Raw genomic sequence first — 25,476 nt, forward strand, 5'->3', positions numbered from 1 at the left:
TGTTCCGCTGATGTATGGATGAGTGACCCAGTAAGTAGTGTATCTAGCAGTGTTAGTCACCTTGGATAAGCGTGTGGGCTGATAACACTAGAGTTCAGTGGAAGTCGCTTAAAGCGTCTGATAAATAAAGAAATGTAATACAGCTCTGTGTAATAGACAGTTGATATTTGTCAAGCCTTGTCAAGGGGACTTAAAGTTAAAGAATTGCTGCTGAGGCTAATCTCAGCCAGAGAGTCGGGAGTTGCTCAGGCTGGAGGCGCTGGGTTAATGCCACAAACAATGGCAATAATATTACCAAACTGAAAAGCAGACTACACATTGGTAAATGCGATATCTAATTACTTTTCGACAATCAATGTGTTCAGTTTGGGAAAAACGAATTTGCAGTGCGGCGGTAAACGGTGAGCTCTTACTGCAGCCCGCTAGCTTTAGCATTAGCGTTAGCGTTTTCCCGCCGCGGGTGAGTTACTTGCACCAGGAAGTCCTTGTCGCTGCGGCTCACAGCCGTGTTTGTTGCTAAACAAAAAGCTGTAATCCTCATATCCAGTAGACCTAACTTGCCGCGTTACCTGAGCTGCTACTGCAGCTCTGGCCTTTTCAGAGAAACGGAATACAGCCAGTGAAGTGTTCGTTGCGAGTTGCGGAGTTGCTGTGTATAACAGTGGAGTCTCTGCTCTTAGCGACCGCGCGTCGCAGGCAGGCAGGGACACCGCTGCTCCGCTCTGGCTCCATGAGGTGGGTTCGACCGTATGCAGCCGCTCCAGAGAGCACTTACTTGTTACGGCCTGCGCGCCCCTCACACCGGCTTACCCTTTCTTTCAGGGGAGCTAAAGGTAAAGCTGCCCCAGCTACTGCTGGCGGCTGCCCTGGCCGTGGAGGGACCGGACCGTCGGCGTCGCCCCGGCTGAGGCGGACGGGGAGTGTGACCCGAACCGGCATGATGATGGTGGTCAAAAAGACCGAAAACCGGGTGTGTTACACCTGGACCAGAGGTGGAAGACTGAAGGAGCTGAGAAGAAGGTGTGTTATTGCTGTTATTTATAAGTGTTTGTTCATTTCGCCGGTGTCTTCCCTACACAGCAACTTGCACTGTTTTATTGTAGTGCCTCTACAATACATGACGTGGAGCTCCTGGAGACAGGTTTCTGGAGAAGTGATAGTATTGTTTCACACATACTTTTTTCCCCTTTATTAACTCCAGTTAAAAGTAAAAAAAAAAACATACAAATACACAATTCAGCATCTCCAAATAAGACACCCACAACAGCAGCACACAATTAAAACTCAAAATACAAATTTATTCAAACAAAGTTCAGTAAGCTCAACAAAACAATCATTAAACAGCAGTTAAAACATCAGATATGAATCATGACAACTTTGCTTCAGTTCATCTCCATCATCATCCAATAACCCAAAAACTGCAGAACTAATGCATTCAGAAGCACAATTGCACAATATCAACACTCCAAGAAGTCAGACTCCAACAAAGTACTCATGACTTTCAGTATCTGGCATAGCTATTGAATATTAAAATCACACTACAAATAGAGAAAACCCAAATTAAATAAACTGTATCAATAAGCAACAACTCTAAAAAAAAGTATTAAACATCTCAGAAACAAAAACTTCAATAAAATCCAAATAAGGTCAGATATTAAACAATCTATCCAAACAATAATCCCCCTCCTCTCCAACTCCCAGGTGGGACCCCTCACTTCAACCTGGCAAACTGAACTTAAGAGGAGCCCCCACCTGGGACAAGTTGATTTCCAAAGCACCCGAGTGATCTGGTCCAAAAGGGAAGGGGGGTAATCTTCTTGTCCTTTTTGTGGGGTGACCATCTGAACACGTACCCTCAGTGTAGCACTGGTTACATACATTTATTTTCAACAGCAGTCTTGACAACGACAGTACAAGGTAGTCTGCTGAACACTTGAGAGTTTCTCCAGTTCACTGTGATCCCCCCTCCTCCACATTATGGTTGGGGGGGTGACCGCTTGAAGCCTGAGAATTCCCCAGTGACAGACTGAGCATCAATAATGTGACATCCAATCAGAAAGGAACACAGGACTATGTACAGGAATAGATACTAATACCAACTATTTACATTAATCCACACCAGTCCCCCTCAGCACCATTACGCTATGAATATTAAGCTGCTTAGAGTTATCCCCACAACCGAGTACAACAGGTTATTCTTACTGTTTCCATTCACATTAAGTACCTTGCTTAGGGCTGTTGCAGCAGGACAGTGCCATGAACCCTGGTCCCGTGATTGCATTGTAACAACTGTAACCACTGTGCCACGTGCTGCTCCATACTGTACAGTTAGGCTATTCCCACACTGTAAAAAAAATGTTGCGGCAACTTAAAATAATAAGGCAACCTACTACAAGCACTTTTTTGAGTTATCTCAACAAATTGGGAATGAATTCCACCCAACTCAAAAGATTACATTAAAATCATAAGTTCTCGCAAAATAAATAGTTAGGTTTACCTAATGAATCAGAACAAAATTTTTTTTTTTTGGCTGAACATAAATAGGCTAGATGGATTCATTCATTATTTTTTAGTCTAAATAAAAGACAAACCGTAACACTGGTCAAATAACTTTTTTTTTATTTAAACAGTTTGTGTCCAATGTTGTGTCCAATGTCTCAACAATGACCTTACCAGTACCAAGTCTTGCACTTTAACTCACATACCTTGCATGTTACACTGAACTCGATGAGTGTTAACCATGCATGTTAAACAACTTCACAAAAACAGTCTTTATTATATAAAGTTACAAAACCATATGTGACATTAGCTGTCTTATGGCATGGGGTGCGTTTATACACAAATAGTATTTAATAGTATTTTTTTGCTGATTAGGAAAGGACCGGTTATGTGAAAACTACAACCTTGCATATTTTAACATCAACCTAAAGGTAAAAGTTCTCCAAAACCAAGTTAATTTATTTTTGTGTCCAAGAAACCGAAAGATTTGAAATGAGGGGTGTCCAGGTCCTTGATAGTTTGAAACCCTCTTCTTGATTTAAGTTATTGTTGAATTTGCTTAATTTTATTATGTCAAAGGGTTGCATGAAATAAATGTATCTAAATCCAGACGTTTTTTAAGTTCACTGTATTCAATGTTTTTAAGTAAGATGTACTTTATTTTATTTGTATTTTTAGCTTAACTATTTTAAGCAGAGAGAAGGAGAGCAGGGAGCAGGTGGGTCTGGGGTTCAAGTCCCGCTTGGGGCGCCTTGCGACAGACTGGCGTCCTGTCCTGGGCGTGTCCCCTCCCCCTCCAGCCTTACACCCAGTGTTGCCGGGTTAGACTCCGGCTCCCCGCGGCCCTGAATGGGACAAGCAGTTCAGACAATCTGTGTGTATTTTAAGTAATGTTTACTGTAATTTGCTTAGTATTTCCAACTAAACCCATGTTTAGTATATTAAAATACATTATGTAACTTAGATTCCTGTTATCCAGGGGTTTTTGGTATATTCAAATCAATTTAATTGTTAAATTTTTACATACTAAAATTAAGTCAAATTAAACATTTATAGCTGCTATTAGCTTAACTTTCAATAATTAAGAAAAATAATTCAGAAAAATAAAGCAAACAAAATATTTTTAACAACTGTGACTTTATTGTGCCACTTCAATTAAGAAATTCAAAAACATCTGAGAGAGTGAAGTCTAATAAACCAAGACTACAGAAAACATACAGTATAATTTCTTCTACAAGTAAAGTATAACTTGCGTTAACTGTAACCCTTAGCTGATTTACGAAAAAGCTTCTATAAAAAATAAGAATACAACATAAACATAAAAATAAATTACACACTGAAAAATCCTAAAGCTTTTGTCAGTCATGATCTGTGACTAGACGTAACACAATTTTTGTTCTCAGAAACAAGAGCGCCTCTAATGTAACTCACTTTCTTAACCCTTGATTGGCTTGAGATCTTAAAACAAAATGCACCAGTACCATTAACAAAAAGTAACAGCACCATTCCTGACCACTACCAACAACAACAAAAATTTTCGTTTCTAACGAATACTCCTCAACATCACTAGTACAGCTTTAAATATTCTTTTTTCAATTTGTTCTTCAGTTTACAAGATCTTCTGAAACTGCAATTCACCGTTTCACATCATTGTACATGTTCTCTCTCACCTCCCAACAAAAAAATATGAATACCACTGCAGCTTTACAGGGTGTGGCTGACAAAATCTTACAGTCCAGCACTGATTTTGTTCTTTAGTCCAAGGATTTTGGGAGACAGCCTTTCACTATCCATCCAAAAGAGGGCTTTTTGAATGAATTCATAGTAGTACTTCAGATGTTTGGGGTAAGCCATGTTCAGTGCATAGATGACTCCGAGCATCATTGCATAAGCTCAGGGTACCGATCCAATGTTCTCCAGAATGACTGCTCGTTCAACATAAAAGTCAATATCATCATGATGTCCAGTTTCTGCACCCTCCTTGTTGATGACATATCTGCCCATTGTAGATTTTTGCAGGTCTCTTACGATGTCCTCTCCATTAATGTCCTGTATATTTAAAGATAACAGGAGAAAAAAGAAAGCATGTATTCATGTAATTAATTTAACGTTAATTACATACACTTGCTCACATACTTGTCAATCCCTAAAAATACACACACACACATTTTCAGAACCGCCTGTCCCATATGGGGTCACGGGGAACCGGAGCCAACCCGGTAGCACAGGGCATAAGGCCGGAGGGGGAGGGGACACACCCAGGACGGGATGCCAGTCTGTCGCAAGGCACCTCAAGCGGGACTTGAACCCTAGACCCACCGGAGAGCAGGACTGTGGTCCAACCCACTGCGCCACTGCACCCCCCTCCCTAAAAATAAGTACGGTGATATTGTGTATTTTTCTTCCTATCAAGTCTTTGGTGCAGAGCCAAACCGATAAAGGATGTCTGCTACTAACAAGTATTATGTGTGTATCAAAGCCTTATACAGTATATACTCAGTTGTTAGTTTCTTAGGTCCATTTAGCTAAAAGCAATGGTCATAAAATAAATACTCCTTTCGTTAAGATTATAATGTTTAATTTTTGTTCAAACTGTTTCAAAGAGGCGGTAATTCAACTGTATAATCATTTTGGAGGCTGCAGTTCGTGGTGCATACATCATTCGTGGTCGTACTTACATATGTTTCTATTATTTTGACCACCCCATTTATATCAATAAAGCTAGGCTAAATAACAGAAACACCTCTCTGTATAACATTGTGAGAGCTGTTTTCTCTACCTATTCAGCAGTTTTGAACCAAAGTTATTGGTGCTGATACAACAGCTTGTAATGATTAGTGGGCGAGAAACATTAAATGATAAAACACTTTCTATAACAGAAGACAGTACATGTGACACCGACTTAACCACATACTCCTGAACAAGATTTCCATCATCCTCACCAAAATAAAAGCAAAGTGCTTTGAGGACTGCTGCCCTTTTACGGTTGCTGAGCACACAGCATTAATCATCAAAAAGGCACATCAACGTTTCCACTTCCTCAGGCATCTGAAGAAAGCCTGGATGTCCACTACAGTTCTCACCACTTTCTACAGGTGTGCTGTAGAGTCCGTCCTCACAGGGTGTATTACATCCTGGGGTGGCAGCTGCTCCATACAGGACAAGAAAGCCCTACAGAGGGTGGTCAAAATGGCTCAGGGAATTATCGGCACACAGCTACCAGCAGGCCAGAACACCTACACCACATGCAACTTCAGAAAGAAAATGCACATCATGAAAGATCACAGCCACTTTTCTCTTTTCTGCCATCTGGAAAGCAGCTCAGGTCTATTCGAACCCACACTGCTAGGTACAGGAACAGCTTCTACCCCTCTGCTGTAAGAGTATACAACACTCACCAATGTGCCACCTTTTGTAACTAGAGTTGGACTGCTCCACCCAAGCACATAAACACATTACTTACTTTGTCACTTTAAGTATTCTCAGTTAAAAGTACTCTGGCTGTCTGTTGTTATTTATTGTTACTGTTATTTCTTGTTATTAGCATTTTTATTGTTATTGTTTTGTTTTGTGCAGTATTATCTATTGTTTTTTGTTCATAGTCTGTGGAGAAGCACTCAAACAAGAATTTCATGGTACTTGTACACGGTACTTGTACCTATGACAATAAACCTTGAACCTCGAACTTGTAGCCTGTGTAAAAGGATTACAATTATTAAAATATTCCTAAATACATTAATATAAAAATACATTAAAAAAACTGTACATTAACTTCATTATACGTGCTGTAAATGAACTCCCCTCTAAGTACAAAATGTTAGTGAATTGTGACTTCATTTTCACAAAATTTTAGAGGTCTGAATGTGTAGGGCAATAGCACTATTTTAACTTTTATTTGTGTCTTCCACCTTGCAAATAATCCAGACAGTTGAGGCAAAACGGGGATCTATATGGTACGCAACAGGTAGATTTCATGAAGTTATACAACAGTGTCAGTGAAAATTTGTATATAACAGTGTATACACACACATACCTCTTGCAAAATCGCTAGATGTCTGGTTAGTTCCTGGCCAGAAACACCTCCTTTCTTCTGGAAAACATTTGTCAGCTGGGGTAAATGGCTGTCCAACTGCCCCATCAATGTTGTTTCAAGATGCACTGTGGAATTCAACATTTATCTCATCAGGACTTAATGCAGTTATTGAGCTCATCAAATGAAATGTTTCCTTTCAAAATTAAATCTTTCAGCCACAAAGACAATTCTACAGGTGCAATGCCTCCCAAAAAATCATGTAATGCATCAGGAGGGAAACCTGTGACAGGATGAAAGAAAGACAAGTGCTTGCTTAGCACATATTCCCCTTTCACACCATTGACATTTCGCAAACTTCCACCCATCTGCACTTTCTCCACCAAAAGAATTGTGTTCTTCTACAGTTCTTAATTTAAAATCGGTCATTTCAGCTTGACCAGACTCGACTTCATGCTTACTGATCAAACAAAATCTGCAAAGTTTCTCAGAATTAAAGCTTTCTTGAAACCATGGGCCCCTAGGTTATCAGCACACATGCAAAAGACTGTCCCCTTTACTTACTGACTCAGAGCAGGCACAAAAACACCTGTTTGCTCCAAACACTTTACGTCTTTCAACAGCAGATCAAGAAATACACACATACACACACACACACGCGTGCTGAGACAGCAGTGCTACTCGCTGTGCCATCAAGAAATAAAATTTCATAATTCATCATATTTCATTTGGTATATATTAATACATTGCTTTAACTGCACACTGGATGTTATTCTTTTTCCAGAAATATCGCCCGAAAGTTTTTGTACCTGTGGATCAGGAAGACTTTTGGCCGCGTCCATCCATCCAGAGCTCGGTATACAGGAGTTTTTTCCTCATTGTTGCCTCGCTTCTTTCTCAGCAGCATGGGAGAAATGTTTTCATTATCCTGTCACATCAGATCTCACCATCAGCAGGCTGTGTTACGGACAGCGCTGGAGGGGTGGAGGGATGAGTGGTGGGTCACCAGAAAGGAGTGGACGTTGTCTGTGCGAGCTGAGTGTCATTACAGGTAAGAAGCCCCTCGGTGTGTCTGGAGGTTTAACAGCTCCTATGATCCTAGTGTGCTGCTGGAGCACAGCATTGTTGACCATATGTGGGGGTGTGCTCTTTTTTGTTCCCAAGGTTCCACCTGTATAACCAGGCATTTTGTAACTGGAGGAGGTACGTGTGTATGAGGAGGGAGAAGAAAAGGACACTGAAAAGACTAGACAGTTATGGTGAGGACACTGACACTGGATTTATATTCTGTAGACTTTCACCTGATAGCTATCTGCAGGTGCTGTTGCATATTACATTAATGAGATTTGTGTTGCTTGACAGCAGAGGGAAAAAGGCTGCGCATGGCCTGGGAAAGCTGGCACGTTTATATTGGCACACGCAGGACCAAAGCCAGGATGCAGGAATCAGCTCGGCAGCAGCGAGAGCGCACAATCCTCCGGTGAGACCCTCTGATACGCTGTCCCTGAGATTTTTCTGCCTGGAAATGCTCACGTATTCTACCTCTAACTGACCTTCCCAATTTTTATGTCACTTCAAAGCTCTTTCTGGATCATTAATACGTCTATATAGCTGTCATGTTTCCTTTATTCTGTAGACTTGTGTGTATCACTGGAATTGTGTTCTGTACTGTGCAGGGTTTCTGTTGAATGGTTCTGTTTGTGTTGCTGCAGGTATGCAATGGGCCTCTGGAGGAGACATCTACAGCTCCGACAAGAATGGTGTTTGATGGAGGAAGAAGCCCTACAGCACTGGGCCTTGGGCCTGCAGAGCAGGGTGAGATGTTGGAAACATTTCTTCAGTGCTTCATCCTATCAGTGGAGTTTTGTTAATGTTACATCACCGCCAGTGTTTTTCTGACATCTTTTGACCAATATACCAATCTGTTCCAGGCGTATCTTCAGTGGAGAGCAGTGTACTTGCAAGCCTGCTACAGGAGGAACTTGGAGTCCAAAGCCTGGGTGCACTACGGCCGTGTACTGAAGCAAAGCGCTCTAAGTTCTTGGGCCTCTTACTTGCACTGCCGTCATGCAAAGAAAGAACAACAACGTGTGTACAATGTCACCTACTATTTATTCCACTTGTCCTAAGTGCTGGCTGAGGTCTAGGTCTCTGAACCGGTGTCATTTCTTCTCTCTCTCATTGGGTATCCTGTTGCAGCACTTCATATTGGCAGGTCTTGATTCTGCCTTGAGAAAGGACTATTTAAATTGGCTGCTGGATATACAACTTCCATTGGTTTGTCAGGTGTCGATGAATTACTGGTTACCAGAGGACAGGGGATGGTACACTGTTCCATTCACTGCTTAGCTGTTGTGGAAGGAAATACCTCACTTGCAGGGAGAAGGAGAAGAAACTGGAAGACCATATGGCATCTGCTCTTAGCTTGCTGGCAGACAGGAAGGTGTTGCAAACAGCTTAGTTTGATACATCACTAGAAAAAACTGTAATGTTAATGTATTTTCACAAGTTAATCTCTTGCATGAGCTCACATGCTTTGTGTCTGCGGTGTTGCAGTTGTAGCCAAACGCACACAGCATCTCAATGTGCTGAGGCACTACTGGCACGCATGGCGAGGTGCCCTCCACTGCAAACAGAATGAGAGAAACAGGTGGCAGGCCATGTCCAACTTGGCAAGGAGGAACATCCAACGCCTTGCACTGTATCACTGGAGAACCTGTATCCTTCATGTTCATAATGCATAATCATCTCCTGTAGTTCTACACCTCCTTCCTGTTCCTGCTGATGGAGATGCTCATAGTGCATTGACAGTCTCAATGAACATACAGTATTATGAGCTTCCTGATTGTCTAAGCAATTTGTTATACCATTGCATAAGTGCCTTATCTGACAGACAACTCAAAATCGGTCCTAAATTATGTTCTATACTATGTAAGTTGTGCATGGTGATTGATATTTTTTGTGTTTGCATTGAAAAAGTTGACTTACTGTCAAGGTCAAGAATGAGCTGTAATTTTCCTCTTAAAGAATGAAAGTTATAAGGACTTAGGTTTATGAATTTTTGCTTATGAGCAATTTTCAAGGAATGTCCTGGGTTAAAGGCCTATTAAGGTGTTGTCCTTTTTTCTAAACTGGTTTGAAGATGTGGAGCAGTGTTTTGAGCAGAGAGAGAGATACCAGCTTGCTAAGGAGCACTACAGGACATGCCTACTGGTGAGGATGACAAAATTTAAATTTACATTATGGGTGGGCTTGGCAATTAATATATTCTGTCTGTGTTGATCTTATGCCTCTTTTTGCAGCGAGCTGGACTTAAGCTGTTGACCCAGAATGTGATTAATAACAAGGCACACCGTGTCAACATGAACCTTGCCATCCAGCAGTGCCAGCACAGCGTTAGTATATTTCACTGAATGATTCAGTCATGGTTGTTAGTCATGTGGCTGTGCTGAACTGATGTGTAGCCATCGCATTTACTGTCATTAAGTACGATCAGTAAATCTGGCTTTGCATGGTATTGAAAGTTGTTTTATCAATGAAAATCATCTCTAAACCACCTTGAATGCAAATCTAGACATATTTTTGGGCTTTTCATTCAATGCTGTTGTTTGGCATGATCAGTCTTCACCTTAAAACCCCCCAGTAATGAAAAACAGCAGTCCTCCCAGATTACGTAATATTCTTGTGTTTTGCAGGTCACTGTCTGTTTCTGGAATCAGTGGAGACAGAGGTATGAGGAGGAGGAAGATAGGAAGACAAAACCAGACTGTGACAGAGCATTCAGACATTACGGGTAAACTCTTAACATTTGTTTAACAACTATATAGATAGGAAATTGAAGCAATTCTCACACACACACACACACACACACACACACACACACACAAACACACACACACACTGGCTGAAGCCGCTTGTCCCGAGCGGGATTGCGATGAGCCGGAGCCTAACCAGGCAACACAGGGCACAAGCGGGACTCAAACCCCAGACCCGCCAGAGAGCATGATCCGGCCAAGCCCGCAGCGCCACCGCACCCCCTCTGAAGCAATTCAGACATTCATAAAGTGTTGTTACACACTGTGAGTACAACTCAGTCTTGATAGTATGGTATGTTGTAAGAAATTTGATATTGATGAATATAAACGCTTCCAATTATTAGCTACTTAAAATTACTTGCTTTCTAACAAGGTGACTGGTTTGAAAAAATCCTGACTACAACGGGGGAAAAAAATCATAAAATTGTAAAATATCAAACAGTTCATAACCCATGATATTGTGTATCATTTTAAACAAAATGAAATACCGTGATATTGGTTGCACAGCTAGTATAAAGGAGTCAATATTATGTTCATGCTACAGTGCCTTGCAAGAAGTACTGCAGTTTTTATTTTATAAGAAAGTCTTTTGACAAATTATTTACTTTGGCTTTCAGAATAAACTGTTAGAGCACTTTAGTTTACAATAAAAAATACTTATTGGAAGAATATGTGTATATGTCTCGAAATCCAGAAAATTATGCTAATTTTCAAGATGCTTGAATATTTTTTCAAGGCACTGTATTTTCAAGTTTTTTTCAAGGTGAAGTTCAGTATTTAGTGTTATATTTATTATGAAATTAACATGTTTTAAACTAACATTTTTATTAAGATTTGTTCTTAAAATTGGTAGTGCTTTCGTTACAAATTTCTTTTGGTTTGGACTGTTCTGCACCAACCCAGTTTTTCTCTATAAGCCGTGTTATTTTTAATTGAACGATTTTCCATAAGGCAGGATTTTACTAAAATGTATCTTATTGTTTTATAGCAGAAATGACTGTACTAATATGCATTGTTTCATGAATTAACTTTAAAGATGTAGTTCAGATTTCACATATTGAATAATTGTTTTATTAACAACTATAGCAGTGAGAGGATTTATATTTGCCTTAATGTTCAGTAAGGCTCTACAGACTTCTCAAAAACTGTAATTGCGAGATTTTTTTGTCTTAAGGTTTACTGTGCTACAAAACATTGATAGTAAGAAATGCGATGGGTTGCAGTTAACTGCATGGTGGCATGGTAGCACAGTGAGTAGTGCTGCAAATGCCTGTGTGGTGTGAGAGGGCAGGGGTTCGATTCCCTCTCAGTCTGTGTGGAGTATGCATGTTCTCTCTGTATCTGTATAGGTTTCCTCCCACAGTGCAAAGACATGCTGTTCAGGTTCACCCATAGTGTGTGAGTGACAGAGAGAGTGTGTGTTTTCCACTGATGTATGGATGAGTGACGTAGTGTATCTACCAGTGTAAGTGACCTTGGTAAATTAGTAGGTGTGTGGGCTGATATAGAGCCCACTATATAGAGTTCATTGGAAGTTGGTTTGGAGTTGCTAAATGAATAAATGTAACTTTCACATTTCTTAGTGGAGCTTTGTATGTGTTTCGACAGTATGACATTGCTGAAGTCGTCACTGCATCGATGGAGGACATGCCTGATTCACCAGAGACTAACAAAAGTTTGTACTGCAAACTTTTCTATTTTTCCATAATCCACAAAAAGTCATGTATTTTGAAGTATCTGTAAGACTTTGCATATTGATTATACATAGTTCTGAGAAGGAGTCTTTGTATTACCTGTATTATAGTGATCAAATTGTAAATATATTTACATACTTAGTCTTCCCTGTAGGTTGATGTTAATTTTACAGTATTCACAATCACTTTTCTGTTAAAGTCACTAGTTTTGATATTTTACTCTACTTTAAATGTGTAGTGCTGAGAATTTTGAGGAGGGAGTTCTTTTTGTGGCAGGAGATGGAACTACGGGCTGAAAGCTGCTTTGCTAGGCGTGTTCTGTCACAGTGTCTCAGCGCCTGGGGCAATTTTGTTACAACGCAGAAGCTGAACAGGGAAAGGAAGGTGTTGGCAGAAGTCCATTATCGGTGAGCCTCTCCACTCAGCTCCCTTGGAAATGGTCACGAAATCACATGTGACCATCCCATTAAAAACTTTTCAGAGCATGGCTGTACTGTTCTTTTCAATGCTAATATTAAGCAAAACTGAAACATTTTTTTTTTTTCCATTTCAAAATTTAGAGCATCTCTGGTAATCAGTCCCTAACAAAATCCAGAAGGGGCTTGTGTTTTATGTGGGGGTTTATCTATGATGATGCATTTCTTTAAATGAAGCTGTGGGACAGTGAAGCAAGTGACTAATACCCTGCTGTATGTGCTGCAGACAGAAGACCTACACGTGGACTTTCTATACCTGGTGGGATCGTTCAGTGGAGAAGAGGGAGCAGCAGCTGGCTGAGAGAATGGTAAGAGGAAAAAAGTCAATGCCTTATTAACAGTGTTTGGTATCTGCCCTGGGGAACCTTAAATCGTTTTTCACAATTATAGTAATAGAGGTGGTCCCCAACTTACGATGGAGTTACGTTCCGCAAAACCCGTAAAGTAACTTGTAAGTCAAAAATGCATTTAATACACCTAATACACACCTCTGCGTGACAGACTGGGAGATGCTGCTCACTGCCGGCGCCCAGCGTCGCCAGAGAATATCACACCGCATATCGCTTGCCATGAAAAAATTTGAAATTCAAAATTCAAAGTACGATTTCTACTGAATGTCTATCGCCAGCTCACCATCGTAAAGTCTAAAAAATCGTAAATCAACCCATCGTAAGTCAAGGAGCATCTGTACCATTATTATAACTACCATCTATAGAGCAACTTCACTATAGCACTCTACAATTTTCTTTTAAACAATAAGAAAATTATAGTCTAGAAAATGTTACTAGAATTTGCAAGTTCAAAAAATCCACCATTAGCAGCTGTCTTTGTTTATGTTCACATAGCCAGAGTGCTTGACACATGCTCACATAGTCAGCAATTTCCTATTAGTCCATCTTGGCAAATGCTTATAACATTTTCACATGTGCTGTAAATAATAAGGGATGCTGCTCACTGTAACCAATGTCATCTCCATAGACTCAGAGGGACCCATAATGTACTACTCAGCAGTCAAATTTGTTGTGTTCTCCACCGCTTTCTTTTTATGTCCTTAAATGCTGCCTCTAGCTTCCTGTCATCCATAAACTGCCATGCTCTTTTCATGTGATTAGGCACTTCTGCATGCAGACCGCTCTGTCCTGATGCGTGCCTTTGTGCACTGGCAGCGAAGGGCAGATGAAGAGAGACAGCAGGGGGAGAAACGGGGAGCAGCGGAGAAGCTGTACCTGCATTCTCTGGCTCACAAGACCTTCAGGGAGTGGAGAGACAACGTGGCCACCATTGTAGCTCAGTAAGGCAGTGGAATGCTGGTGATGCGTTTAAAAAAAAAAAGGCTACCTGAGATATTCAGTATTCTGATGTAGCTGATCGTATGGGTAGTTTTTATTTCGATGACAACCGCAACATTTGTGTGTGGTCTTGCAGGAGGGACAGGATGGAGCAAGCAGTGAGACATAACGACATGATCTGCATTAGACAAGCCTTTACCTGCTGGAGAAAGGTACCACCAGTCTCTCTTATGTCAGCAATTACCTTACTCTGGACATTCTTTACCTCAATGTACTTTGGTGCAGGAGCAAGTGTTGTACTCACACACACTGGCTAAAGCTGCTTGTCCCGAGCATGGTCGTGGTGATCTGGAGCCTAACCCAGCAACACAGGGCGTAAGGCTGGAGAGGGAAGGGACACACCCAGGACGGGACGCCAGTCCATCACAAGGCACCCCAAGCGGGACTCTGGTTTGCCGCAACCCCACTTGGAACAAGCGGTTTCAGTCAATGTGTGTGTGTGTGTGTGTATTTATGGTATCGGGGGTGTGGTGGCATAGCGAGTTTGGCCTGTGCCTGTTCCCTGGTTTGTCTGAGGCTCGAGTCCTGCTTCCGGTGTCTTGCGATGGACTGGCGTCCTGTCCTGGGTATGTCCCCTCCCCCTCCAGCCTTGCACCCTGTGTTGTCAGGTTAGGCTCCGGCTCGCCACGACCCTGCTCGGGATAAGTGGCTTCAGTCAACGTGTGTGTGTATTTATAGTATCACAATTTGGGTCTCTGAACTGAGTTTTAATTCTTGTTGCGTCATGCTAGCCGTAGGTAGTGTGAGTGCAATGTAGTGCAAGGTAGTTGCCCTGAGTTGCTCCAACAGAAATTACCAGAGTGTAATTTTAAAAGAAACGTGTGGCTCATAGCATGTACATTTGAGGAGTCTTCTTCTCCTGAGTTAGTGGAACTGTCATGCTTCAACAAATTTAGTGGAAAATTTAATAAAATTTATTTGAAATTTCAACTTTATTTTTAGTATTACTGTAATACTTTGTGTTTTGCATACTTCTGAAACGTTACACTGTTTTGTGAATTTGTGTTTCTTTGAATATCTGTTTTACAGTACATCCAGTACAGAAGATCGAAGAGCAGATTGACTGAACAAATGGACAACTACTACAGTAACAGACTGCTGGCTCACATGCTGGAGGGGTGGAAGGTGCTGAAATCTAGACATCCCTTGATATATAGAGATGCATTAATAGTCCCTGGTTACGGAGGCAGAGAACACCAGCACACATTTGTAGTATCACACTAAGTGCTCAGATGATTCTTTGGCTACAGTTGCCCTCTGCATGGAATGATTTCCTATGGAAAAACAGCATGAAATGGTAAATTAAAGAGTGTGCAACAGAGAGAGCTTTAACCCCTTCCCCTCAGCATTATCACCAGCACACGCAAGCAGTTTACCACACAGTGGAGGAGCTCAAGAGATGGCAGCAGCTGCAACTTCTCAGGTACTGTACTCTCTAAGGACACTATGTGTCATTCTGCATGAAAATGAACAACGTTCAGAAGTTCTCTGCTAAGTTGTTTGTTTAAACAGTGACAAAATTCAGAAATTATATTTGTGAAAGACTCATTGACTTGAAAGTACAGTTGTCATAGTTAGATAACTTCACTGTAATCATGTCATCGCCTTGCACCAGGGACTCTTCTCCTTGTGCTTATTTCATTTGCTGGGTTGTCCCCCTGTCTGCACTGGCATTTCAGGAGGGTGTTGAGAGTGTGGAGGGAGAATGCTGTTCAGCTAGCAAGAGAGAGGCATAAAGAGCAGAGGGCCAGCCTGCACTATCAGCAGTCTCTGCTCTCCAAGGTGATCTCCTACTCCAACTCATGGTGAAACATAGCTTTGCGGGGACTTTTACTATTTCAGTGGGAAAACGACTATGAATCGCATCCTCTTGAGCATGTGGGATTATACAATGTACTTACTATATACTCACCGTGTCAGAAGGACATGTGTGTACAGGTGGTCCCTGATTTACGATGGTTCGACTTACAATTTTTTCGACTTTATGATGGTGAGCTGGTGACAGACATTCAGTAGAAACCATACTTTGAATTTTCATTTTTTTTTTCCTGGCAAGCGATATGCGGTGCAATACTCTCTTGTGATGCTGGGCGGCGGCAGCGATCCGCATCTCCCAGTCTGCCACGCAGAGGTGTGTATTAGATGTATTAAATGCATTTTCAGCTTATGATGGTTTTCATGGAACGTAAATCGGGGACCACCTGTATACTGAAGACACTCTACATGTATGAAATCACACGTAGTGACATGTATGGAATGATCAATGTTCATTAATACTCCATCAGTGTGATAATGTCTTTTTAGTAACAGAAATGTCACGCTGTTGTTCTCCCTCTGATCCTCCCATTACTTCATAATGTATTTGCACACAGGTCCTGCTGACATGGAGGAATACCACTGACCAAGCCCGCAGATCTCGACAATGCCAGAAGGAGGCTGTGGGGAAAGCACAGGCTCAGCTGCAGCGAGGTATCAAGGGACATACCTCCTAAAGTTATCTTTATTAATAGTATTTCTGCAGGTTTTAGTTTGACACAGTCTCACTGAAAGGGTTCAGTGGACCTTTCTTGATAGTAATCCATTTATCATTCAGTTAAATTTACATGGTACTTGTACCTATGACAATAAACTTGAACTTGGCTGCAGACATGTGATTCTTAAGTAGACCTAGTTTGTTACTTTCTACTTGATGCACCGATGTTCATTGCTCGAGTAGGTGCATAAAACGCAGGATAGATGAATCCTGATAACCGCCTAACTTAATGAGACTAGAGACTTTCATTGAGACAAGACACAGCAAACAGAAATTAACATTAGTTATGTTAGTTATTTATCATTAATTTCTGTTAGTTGTATTTAGATGTACGTCGGATGCTCAAATTATAAAAGGGTGATTGACGTTTTTTTTTTCTTCCTTTTAAATAAAAACCTACAGAACGTTTTTACAGTTTTTGTTTGTGCTGGAGAGACCTATTTAACCACCGAGGTTGTAAATGTTAACAAAGCACACCCAAACAGAATGCTTGTTGGGCCACCTTAATTTAACTTTCTTCCAGAGCGTTCACAGGTCATGTCTGATGTTTGTGAATTTTTAGTACAGGTGGGGTTGCCGATTTACGATGGGGTTACGTTCCACAAAACCCATCATAAGTCAAAAATATTGTAAGTTGAAAATGCATTTAATACACCTAATACACACCTCTGTGTGACAGGCTAGGAGATGCGGATCGCTGCCGCTGACCAGCATTGCGAGAAAGTATTGCTCCGCATATCGCTTGCCTGGGAAAAAGTCAAAATTTGAAGTACGGTTTCTACAGAATGTCTGTCGCCAGCTCAACATCGTAAAGTCAAAAAAATCGTAATTCGAAGCATCATAAATTGGGGACCGCTTGTAATTGTAAAACTGGCAAACATGGAAATTAAGGATACAAGCAGAGATTGTCTCTTGGAATTTGAAGGTTGTATAGGCTTAAGGGGTCAGCAGTTTCAACTGAATAGGAGTTTGTGGAGACAGTACACGCTTAAGTTTTCAGCAATTTTAAATTAGTTTTAATGTAACTTCAAGTTAAAAAGCGTGGAAGTATTGTCTACCAAAGTAACTTACTTAAAGCTGGTTTTACAGAAAAAAAGCCAACAAACAAATACAGGGATGGCTATATTACTAATAATTTATTGATTGGGACTTAAGGTAATAGTGCTTTTGGAGTTAAAAACCTTGTTCCAGCCTGTGTTTATAATTTAAGGAAGCAGCATAGTCCCTTCCCTGCAATATTACAACACATTTGCTTTTTTGACACATTATGCTCTAATTTTGACTTTTGTGTTTATGCAACGTAAGAAGGGAGATTTGACATGATTGTACGATGATATAAACATGGAACTGATTTATTGAGGGTGCTAATTCCTTTAAATTCTGTTTAATTGTTTCTCTTTCCAGTGGGGGGCGCAGTGGGTTGGACCGGGTCCTGCTCTCTGGTGGGTCTTGGGTTCAAATCCCGCTTCGGGTTCCTTGCGACGGACTGGCGTCCCGTCCTGAGTGTGTCCCCCTTCCCCTTCCAGCCTTACGCCCTGAGTTGCCGGGTTAGGCTCTGATTCCCCACGACCCTGTATGGGACAAGCGGTTCAGAAAATACGTGTGTGTATGTTTCTCTTTCCTGTACTTTCACACCCTCTCTCTCTGTTCTGTGTTCTTTTGGTCAGTGTTGCTGCAGCAGCTGTTTACGCGATGGAGGGTACGAGGCAGGGAGGTTGCTACGGAGAGGGTGGGGATGGAAAAGGCCAGGAGATATCACTGCACGGTTCTCCTCAGAACGAGCTTGAAGACCTGGAGCGAATATCATCGAACAAAGCAGCGCCTGTGGGTGAGTGATACACACACTTTCACTGACCAGAAATAGTTTAACAACAGACAGCATGACTGTAGGTTTTAGCTGCAGTGATCAGAAGTGCTCATGTACTGGGCTGTTTCCTTTAATACTGAGTTTCGTTCCAGGGTGATTGATTGCCTTTCTGTGACAGTGGGCCCCATTAGACAGACTTAAGTTTTACTAGTTTTAATCTGTTACATTTTTCAGTTGTTAGAGTTGAGTGAAAAAAGTTTTGCGGCCTGGTGGGGCGTTGGGTAGTGCTGGTGCCTCACAGCTTCTCACTTGTGGGTTCAGTACAGATTCAAAACTGGCTCAGTGTGTGTAGCTTCAGCATGTATATCAGGTGGATTGGTGACTCTAAATTGCCCCAGTGTATGTTTTTACACCTTGTGCTTTTGAGATGGGCTCCAGGCAACTGTGTACCTGCACTGAACAAGTGGTTACTGAAAATGGATGGATGTCTGCAGCAGCAAACAGTGTAGCCTTTGGACTGAAAGGGGCCAGGTTTGAATCCCACTTTCTGTTGTAGTACCCTTGAGCAAGGTGCTTACCCTGAATTGCTGCTGCAGAAATTACCCAGCTGCATACACAGGCGATTTCAGTCACTTTAAAGAAACGCATAATCATTTTTAAAACATTTTCAGTCACAATATTTACATTGTCAGTGCCATTAATGTTAATTCATGTATTTTTTTTAACCAATATTTTGATGTGCTAATGTGCAGTGTTATTTTTGCCTGCTTCCTGATTGCATGTGTACAATTTCGATTCCTGCTCAAGATCATGCAAAAACAGGCCAAATGCTTCCTGATTCACAAAACCTGTCTGCGACACTTCACCTGCTGGAGAAGACAGGTATGTTAGAAAGACTCCATATGACCTGTTCCTGACCTAATATCACATAAAATCTTGATTTTTCCAATCTGTGGGAAAAACAGGACCTTCTTCTAACCCCTTGTCATAATTGGTTCACCCAGCTGTGTCTGAAGCGTGCTGAGGCAGAGCACACTGAGGTGGCGCTCTGGTACTGGTCACTCAACTTGCAGGCCAAGGTAATGGCCGTCACTTCACTCACTACCTACAGCACTGTGTAGAAACTCTGTTAGAATCAGGACCAAACCAATGTATGAAATGTCTTTTTTTCCCCTTTTTTTCTTTGGGAAACTAAGCATCTTTCATCTTGGATTTGTCTAATTTCATGCATTTGTTGAGTCTGTAAACTTTAATACAATTTGTTCTACATTTCTTAAATATATTAGTTACATGCTTAATGATAAAATTTGCTGTTAAAAACTTATTGTTGCTGGTGTTGAATATCCTGTTTTGTTCACCTGTACACATGCAGATTCTTTGAGATGTTATCATTCAGGGTCCCTGTCGATTTCAGGTTTTACATCTTTGGAGAGACTGGGTCAGAGAGCAGCAGCGGAAGCAGAACCGCCTAGCCCAAGCAGTTCAGTTCTACCGAGACAGCTTGTTAAGAGAGGGCACAGTACACATCCTTACATACAGTGCAGACATGGCCAGGTTCCGTGCCAGTCTAGCGCAGCATAGCCAAGAGCAGGTTGGTGGGTATGAAGATTCTATGAGAGTGAGTGATTGAGCATCCTTGCTGCCACTGATATAAACGTGACACCATGTTTAAAATGAAGGTTATTTCTCTGTGTATTGCCTACACTTGTAATTTTCTGTATGCGTGAAATTGTTTTGGATGTGTCTATATGTCATTCAGAATTTGCATCGACTGCAGACAACAGTGTGGCGCTGTGCTATGCGTTGGAAGCAGCAGGCCTTGGGTGAGGCAGACAGAGGCCAGAGGGCTCACCAAAAGAGGAGTGTGTCTTTTAGCTTCTCTCAACCTGGCCCAGAAGATTCTGGACAGACCAGATGTCTGAGTCATGCTGCTGAAGAAAGGCCAAACAACCCCATTGCCAACCAGATGTGAGTGTACCTCACACAAATGCTTTTACCCTTTTTTGTTACTGACTGTCAAAGCTGGTAAATTGCTCACGTGTTTCTCACAGAGCCTTCCTGTACTTTTTGTGTTTGTGTACAGATTATATTTGAAGGCTTCAAGGTTACAGCCACGCCGATCTGAACATCTGCTGCAGTCCTGGGATTCAAAGCTGCAACAGATTGCCACACAATGCAGGTATATTATGCTGCAGCAGGCAGTCAGTGTTACTGTTTTTAAGTATCTTTAGTTTTTTCTGTTCACTAGCTCTTTGTATTAGGAACAGTTGTAAATTTCCATAAAGAATTTTTCTCTCCAGTTTTTTTTTTTTTTTAATAGCTTTGTCTTATTTGTTGTCTAATATTTCATATTGTCATGGAGCTGACACTACCTGTGTTTACCCACTGTGCCGGGGGATGGCATCGAAGCATATCCATGCAGAATAGGAGTGAGGAACTGCCTTAGTTCACCTTGTTTCCAAATTGTTTACAGCTTGCATATCTTGTGTTTGTGCACTTTTGTGCTGTTTTGAGAAATGTTGTTATAACCCTTGATCGTGCCTGCTAACTGCAAGAGCGTTGATGATTCTCATATGCCAGTCAGAAAGAAATACTGTTAAGATGTAGATAAAAATTGGAAGAAAGATGAAGTGGTGGAAGATGGCAGATGCTACACACACTTACATGATGAATCTGTCAGGAATTGGGATTGAAGAGGAGTATGTGGAATAATAGTGTTATTTTCAATAATTGTTAGTTGGTTTTAATTTTAACATAGCTAGATGTTACAACTAAATGTATATAGCCAGTAAAGTCTCATACTTTTGATGTACTGTATATAAAGTGACATCCAAGGATTTTTAGGAACTTAAATTGTAAATAAATTGAGGGGCACCTGCATTATTAAATATTTATTCTCTAGATGTTCATAACAGTCATGTTAGTAAGTGACAATCTCACAACTTCTGTGTCTGTTCCAGCACCCAGGAACTGACATCCACTTCTAAACCATCATCCTGCAGTCAGGGAAGGAGCCATGATTCTGGCAGCTCCCCAGCACCACCAATACCACTGACCTATGGGCCATTTCTTCCTGGGCCCTCGGGTTTCCAGTCAGAACCTCCCAGCCATGAGCTGCTGTTGCCTCCGTCTTGCTTCATGGTCTCCTGTAAACCCCAGGTTAGATTGTGATGTCACGGAAAACCTTCACTTTGCAGGCAGAAACATTTGCCTAAACTATTTGTATATATAAACCTTGTTAAAACTAATACTAAAACCAGTAAAATTAACAATTTATCAGACACAAATTAAACTTAGTCTTTTTTTCTGAATTATGCTATTAGTTGGAATTCTCCCCTGAAAATCCAATTTAGTCCTGGGCTACTGTTAATGTGTCAGGTAAAAGGACTTCTACCTAAAATGGAGATACTAGTTAATAATTTTCTCCAGTTGACTGTCAGTCTCTTTAATTCCATTCTCCGTATTATGGTTATTCCATAACATTGCATTAATTATAATGTTGTGAAATTCATATAATAACTTTGCCCTTCTTATGAAGTGTCTTTTCGTATTTTCCTCTTTCAGATGTCTGAAAACTATTTTTCTCTTTATCTTTCCTTCAGAAGCATGTTTGCCAAAAACCAGAGGCCAAACCTAGTTGTCATTCAAAAGCTGACAAGAACGCTGTTTATACAGGTATTACTTCGGAATTCTAATAAATTACAGCCTAATGGTCAGTATCTCAGCATATATACACACACACACACACACACACACACACACACACACACACACACACAAACACAGTCTGAAACTGCTTGTTCTGAGCGGGACCGCAGCGAACTGGAGCCTAACCTGGCAACACAGGGTGCAAGGCTTTGGGGGGAGGAGACACACCCAGGATGGGATGCTAGTCCATTGCAAGGTATCCCAAGGGGACTCGATCCCCAGGCCTGCCAGAGAGTGGGACCTAGCCAAGCCCGCTGCGCCACCGCTCGCCCCCGCTCTCAGCATATATTAAAGTTTAAAATATATAGTATTGGTTAGCCTTTTTTAAAATAACCATATTTTGTGTATGTCTAGATGACTAAGGAACCCCACACAATAAAAATAAATATACAGTATATTGGCTATTGTATACTATACTTTCTTGGAATGATACTACTGAATTGAACTGAAATTAGTTTTTTTACTGAAAAATATAACTTTATTTGATTAAGATGTGAGTAAGCAAAAAATGTATTTTAGTTCATAAGCTGTTTTTCCCCACAGCAAAAATATGAGAAATGTGAATTTTACTCTGAAACAAAAAGATGATGCACTGGACATTGTGTAAACAAATATCAATCTCTTGTTGCAGTGGATGTTTGTAATAGGTCTGATGATGATGAGAAGGAGGAGGAAAGTGAAAAGACTATTTTAAAGCCTTCTGCTGACCACAACATTGCACTCACCAAAGAGCTACTCGGTATTAGACAGGAGATGCAGCGCTTTCAGGACAAGAAGAGGCAGCTCCAGTAAGAATTTTCATCCCTCAAGTACCATTATTGTAACTTTTATTGTTCAGTTGTAAAAGGGGATTGGGGAATTTACCAACTTCTGCAGACTCCACAATGGCCCTTGGAGAAAAATACATTATGGTATTTTGTTATTTTAGGATGTATTGGTATAAAGTTTTTTTTATTGGTTTTATGCACAGCATAGGGTCAAAAGAGATACAGATGTGACAGTATAGTGACAAAAAGCAAATATGTCCACATACATAGAACAAGGGCTCAGGGTCAAAAGGTTACAATTTTTTTCCGGGTGTAATCATGTAGCACTTTCTAATAACTTCCAGAAGGGTTTCCTGATATTCCAGAATTAAATAGAATTGTCATGGAAATTAAATTTCAGTTTTTGAAGTGGAACTAATTTAAACACTTCAGTCTTCCACATGTTTAAAGGGAACTTCTGGTGTAGACCACAACATTAAAGTACATTTCTTTGCCGACTATGTCAGAGTGGATAGTCTGTACCATAACATCACCAAGAAAGGAGTTTGGATTGTGATTTAACAAGAGAATAGTTGGGGAGAAGTCAAATTTTTTTGTTAAAGGTTTCTTGGATTATTGCATGAACTTCAGTCCAATAAATTTATATCACTGCATTCCCAGAATAAATATATCAAAGTAATAAATATAAAGTAATTTTTAAAAGTGACTATTGAGTATCATTCGAAGTACTCGTTAGACTGAAGTTGTAGCTTTTGTCAGGGATTATAGTTTTTGTTTGTGTTACAGCATGAATGATTTAGTTCATCTTGATTATTGTCTTGCTATTATAGTATGTATTAGTCTGCTTATAAGAAATACTGCAGTAGTATGCAAGGCATGTTTAACTGATGAAGACTCTTGTGACTGTTTGTAGGACATGGCGAAAACTAGCAGAGGTGTTAAGGAGTTGGCTGCAGACGAGTGCAAGCGATGATGATGAGAGCTGTTCCACAAGGCTGGAGCTGGAGGAGGTGAGGCCTTAAGACTGCCATAAGACGGGCTGGTAATGCCTGTCATGGAGGGCTGAATGGTGTGCTATTTCTAGGGTTTCACCTGTCAGTTAAAACATCATCCACAGCTGACATTCCAAGAGTGTCCGATGCAATCAACATGATACAAAACCTGTTCCGTGTCCAGCCTTCAAGGACTTGCTCATTCCTGCTGTAGGAATATATCCAGATCTCACACAGGCCTCACAGAGTGTCCTGACTCATAGTCATCACTCCAGGATGCACAGCTACACAAATCTACCTAAAGTGCTGCTTATGCTTCTTAATGAGCTGGCTAGCCTATATGTTCTGTAGCTTAATTTCTTAATTTATAAAAACTTGAAAGTACAAATTCCAGCAAAGTGTATATTCAGACACACACATTTTCTGAACCACTTGTCCCATTTGGGGTCACGGGGAGCCAAAGCCTAACCTAGCAACACAGGGCATAAGGCTGGAGCAGGAGGGGACACACCCAGGACAGGACGCCAGTCTGTCGCAAGCCACCCCAAGTGGGACTCGAACCCCAGATCCACCAGAGAGCAGGACCCAGTCCAACCCACTGCACCACCCTACAAATATATTCATTCAACAAATTTTCTCTCAAGTCTATATTCTTGAATGTTTGAAATAATCAAAAGTAATGCAACATAGTTCCACTGCATGAGGCTATGACGTTGAAATCATTTAAGAGGTAGTGGCAGTTTATCATAGTTTATGAATGTCTAGTGTGTACTGAATTATCTCTGTCCTTTGGTCTTACCTAAATAGTAAATTCTCCCTTCTTCAGCTCGAGGATCGGATAAAAAGGCTTGCAACAAAACTGGCAAAAGAAAAGGTAGCCATGCAGGGTCATGCTGCAAGGATTCATGACATAACCAGCATGCTGCAGGAAGCATGTCATTGCACAACTGGAACTGCGACTCGCACCGCACAACTGGAGTGAGTGCAGCAGCGTCAGCTTTACATTTCAGAGCACTAGAATTATGGCACTATTAACAGGAAAAATAGTATAAATAATGAAATCTTTCTTTGTATTTATGCTTTTGTTTTTGTTATACTTTTTTAAAACAAAAATGTTGGGTTGTGAAGTTTATTTTTGAATTTGACTTCCAATATACTGGCTTTTTTCAAAAAGTAAATAAATTTTTTTGCAAAAGCTGTGTCCGAGTTCATTACTTGAGGCCACACAGGTGAAGAACATGTTTTCTCTCATACTCTATTCACCCATTTATACAGCTGGCTAATGTTTCCAGAGCAATTCAGGGTAAGTACTTTGCTCAAGGGTATTATAGCTGGAGGTCAGACTCGAACCTGCAACCTCTACAGTATTAGCTGCCCCGCTGCTTTTGCAAAACTACCCTGTTAGTTTTTGCCAAAAATAATGTTCTGTTGCTCCTTTCAATCCCTTTCTGGAGCTGATTGTCGTTACTGAAGATATGGACGAGACTTGTTTAAATTGTACTCTCTCAATTTTATCAGACGCTTCAGTTCAGTCACTGTGACCTTTGTTCGTAATAGCCGTAATGTTCACTACTGGGAGCGGAATGAAGAAAACGGGTTGTTATCAGTAATTTCTGCAGTCACATACAGAAAAAGCAATCTCTGAACTCAGCTTTTTTATAACGTTAGCTGTAAAGCTAACCTTCAAAATCCAAAGTGACAAAAATATAAGCATTTTTCGCTGCGTACACACACGCACATTGTCTGAACCGCTTGTTCCATACGGGCTCGCGGGGAGCCGGACCCTAACCCGGCAATACAGGGCGT

The 25,476-nt window shown here is 41.0% G+C and overlaps 1 protein-coding gene across 9 annotated transcripts; it reads left to right on the forward strand.

The window, feature by feature from the left end:
* Positions 1-24,709, forward strand: sfi1 (SFI1 centrin binding protein). 9 transcript variants are annotated; one of them, XM_018759949.2, is made up of 33 exons: positions 1-30; positions 575-735; positions 823-1,020; positions 7,314-7,385; positions 7,470-7,580; positions 7,694-7,788; positions 7,892-8,009; positions 8,242-8,344; positions 8,461-8,617; positions 9,086-9,247; positions 9,672-9,742; positions 9,832-9,924; positions 10,225-10,322; positions 11,953-12,019; positions 12,315-12,445; positions 12,741-12,822; positions 13,627-13,805; positions 13,940-14,015; positions 14,893-14,988; positions 15,210-15,286; positions 15,543-15,645; positions 16,236-16,332; positions 18,064-18,224; positions 19,011-19,085; positions 19,208-19,282; positions 19,618-19,794; positions 19,963-20,171; positions 20,287-20,382; positions 21,164-21,362; positions 21,806-21,878; positions 22,543-22,699; positions 23,592-23,688; positions 24,497-24,709. In XM_018759949.2, the coding sequence occupies exons 1-33, from the start codon at positions 19-21 to the stop codon at positions 24,650-24,652; spliced, it is 3,834 nt and encodes a 1,277-aa protein (XP_018615465.2). In that variant the 5' UTR covers positions 1-18; the 3' UTR covers positions 24,653-24,709. The 9 variants fall into 9 exon arrangements, with proteins under 9 accessions (XP_018615465.2, XP_029115571.1, XP_018615467.2 ...); XM_029259738.1 differs by having other exon boundaries at positions 21,809-21,878; XM_018759951.2 differs by having other exon boundaries at positions 19,981-20,171.
* Positions 24,710-25,476: the final 767 nt, after the last annotated feature.

The sequence above is a fragment of the Scleropages formosus genome, chromosome 17 (genome assembly GCF_900964775.1).
Source record: "Scleropages formosus chromosome 17, fSclFor1.1, whole genome shotgun sequence".
Lineage (NCBI taxonomy): Eukaryota > Metazoa > Chordata > Actinopteri > Osteoglossiformes > Osteoglossidae > Scleropages > Scleropages formosus.

Excerpts from the sequence above, each read along its gene's own strand:
- sfi1 (XM_018759949.2), top strand. Across the intron at positions 15,646-16,235 it reads AGCAGTCTCTGCTCTCCAAG|GTCCTGCTGACATGGAGGAA; the intron begins GTGATCTCCTAC and ends ATTTGCACACAG. Across the intron at positions 20,172-20,286 it reads AACCCCATTGCCAACCAGAT|ATTATATTTGAAGGCTTCAA; the intron begins GTGAGTGTACCT and ends GTTTGTGTACAG.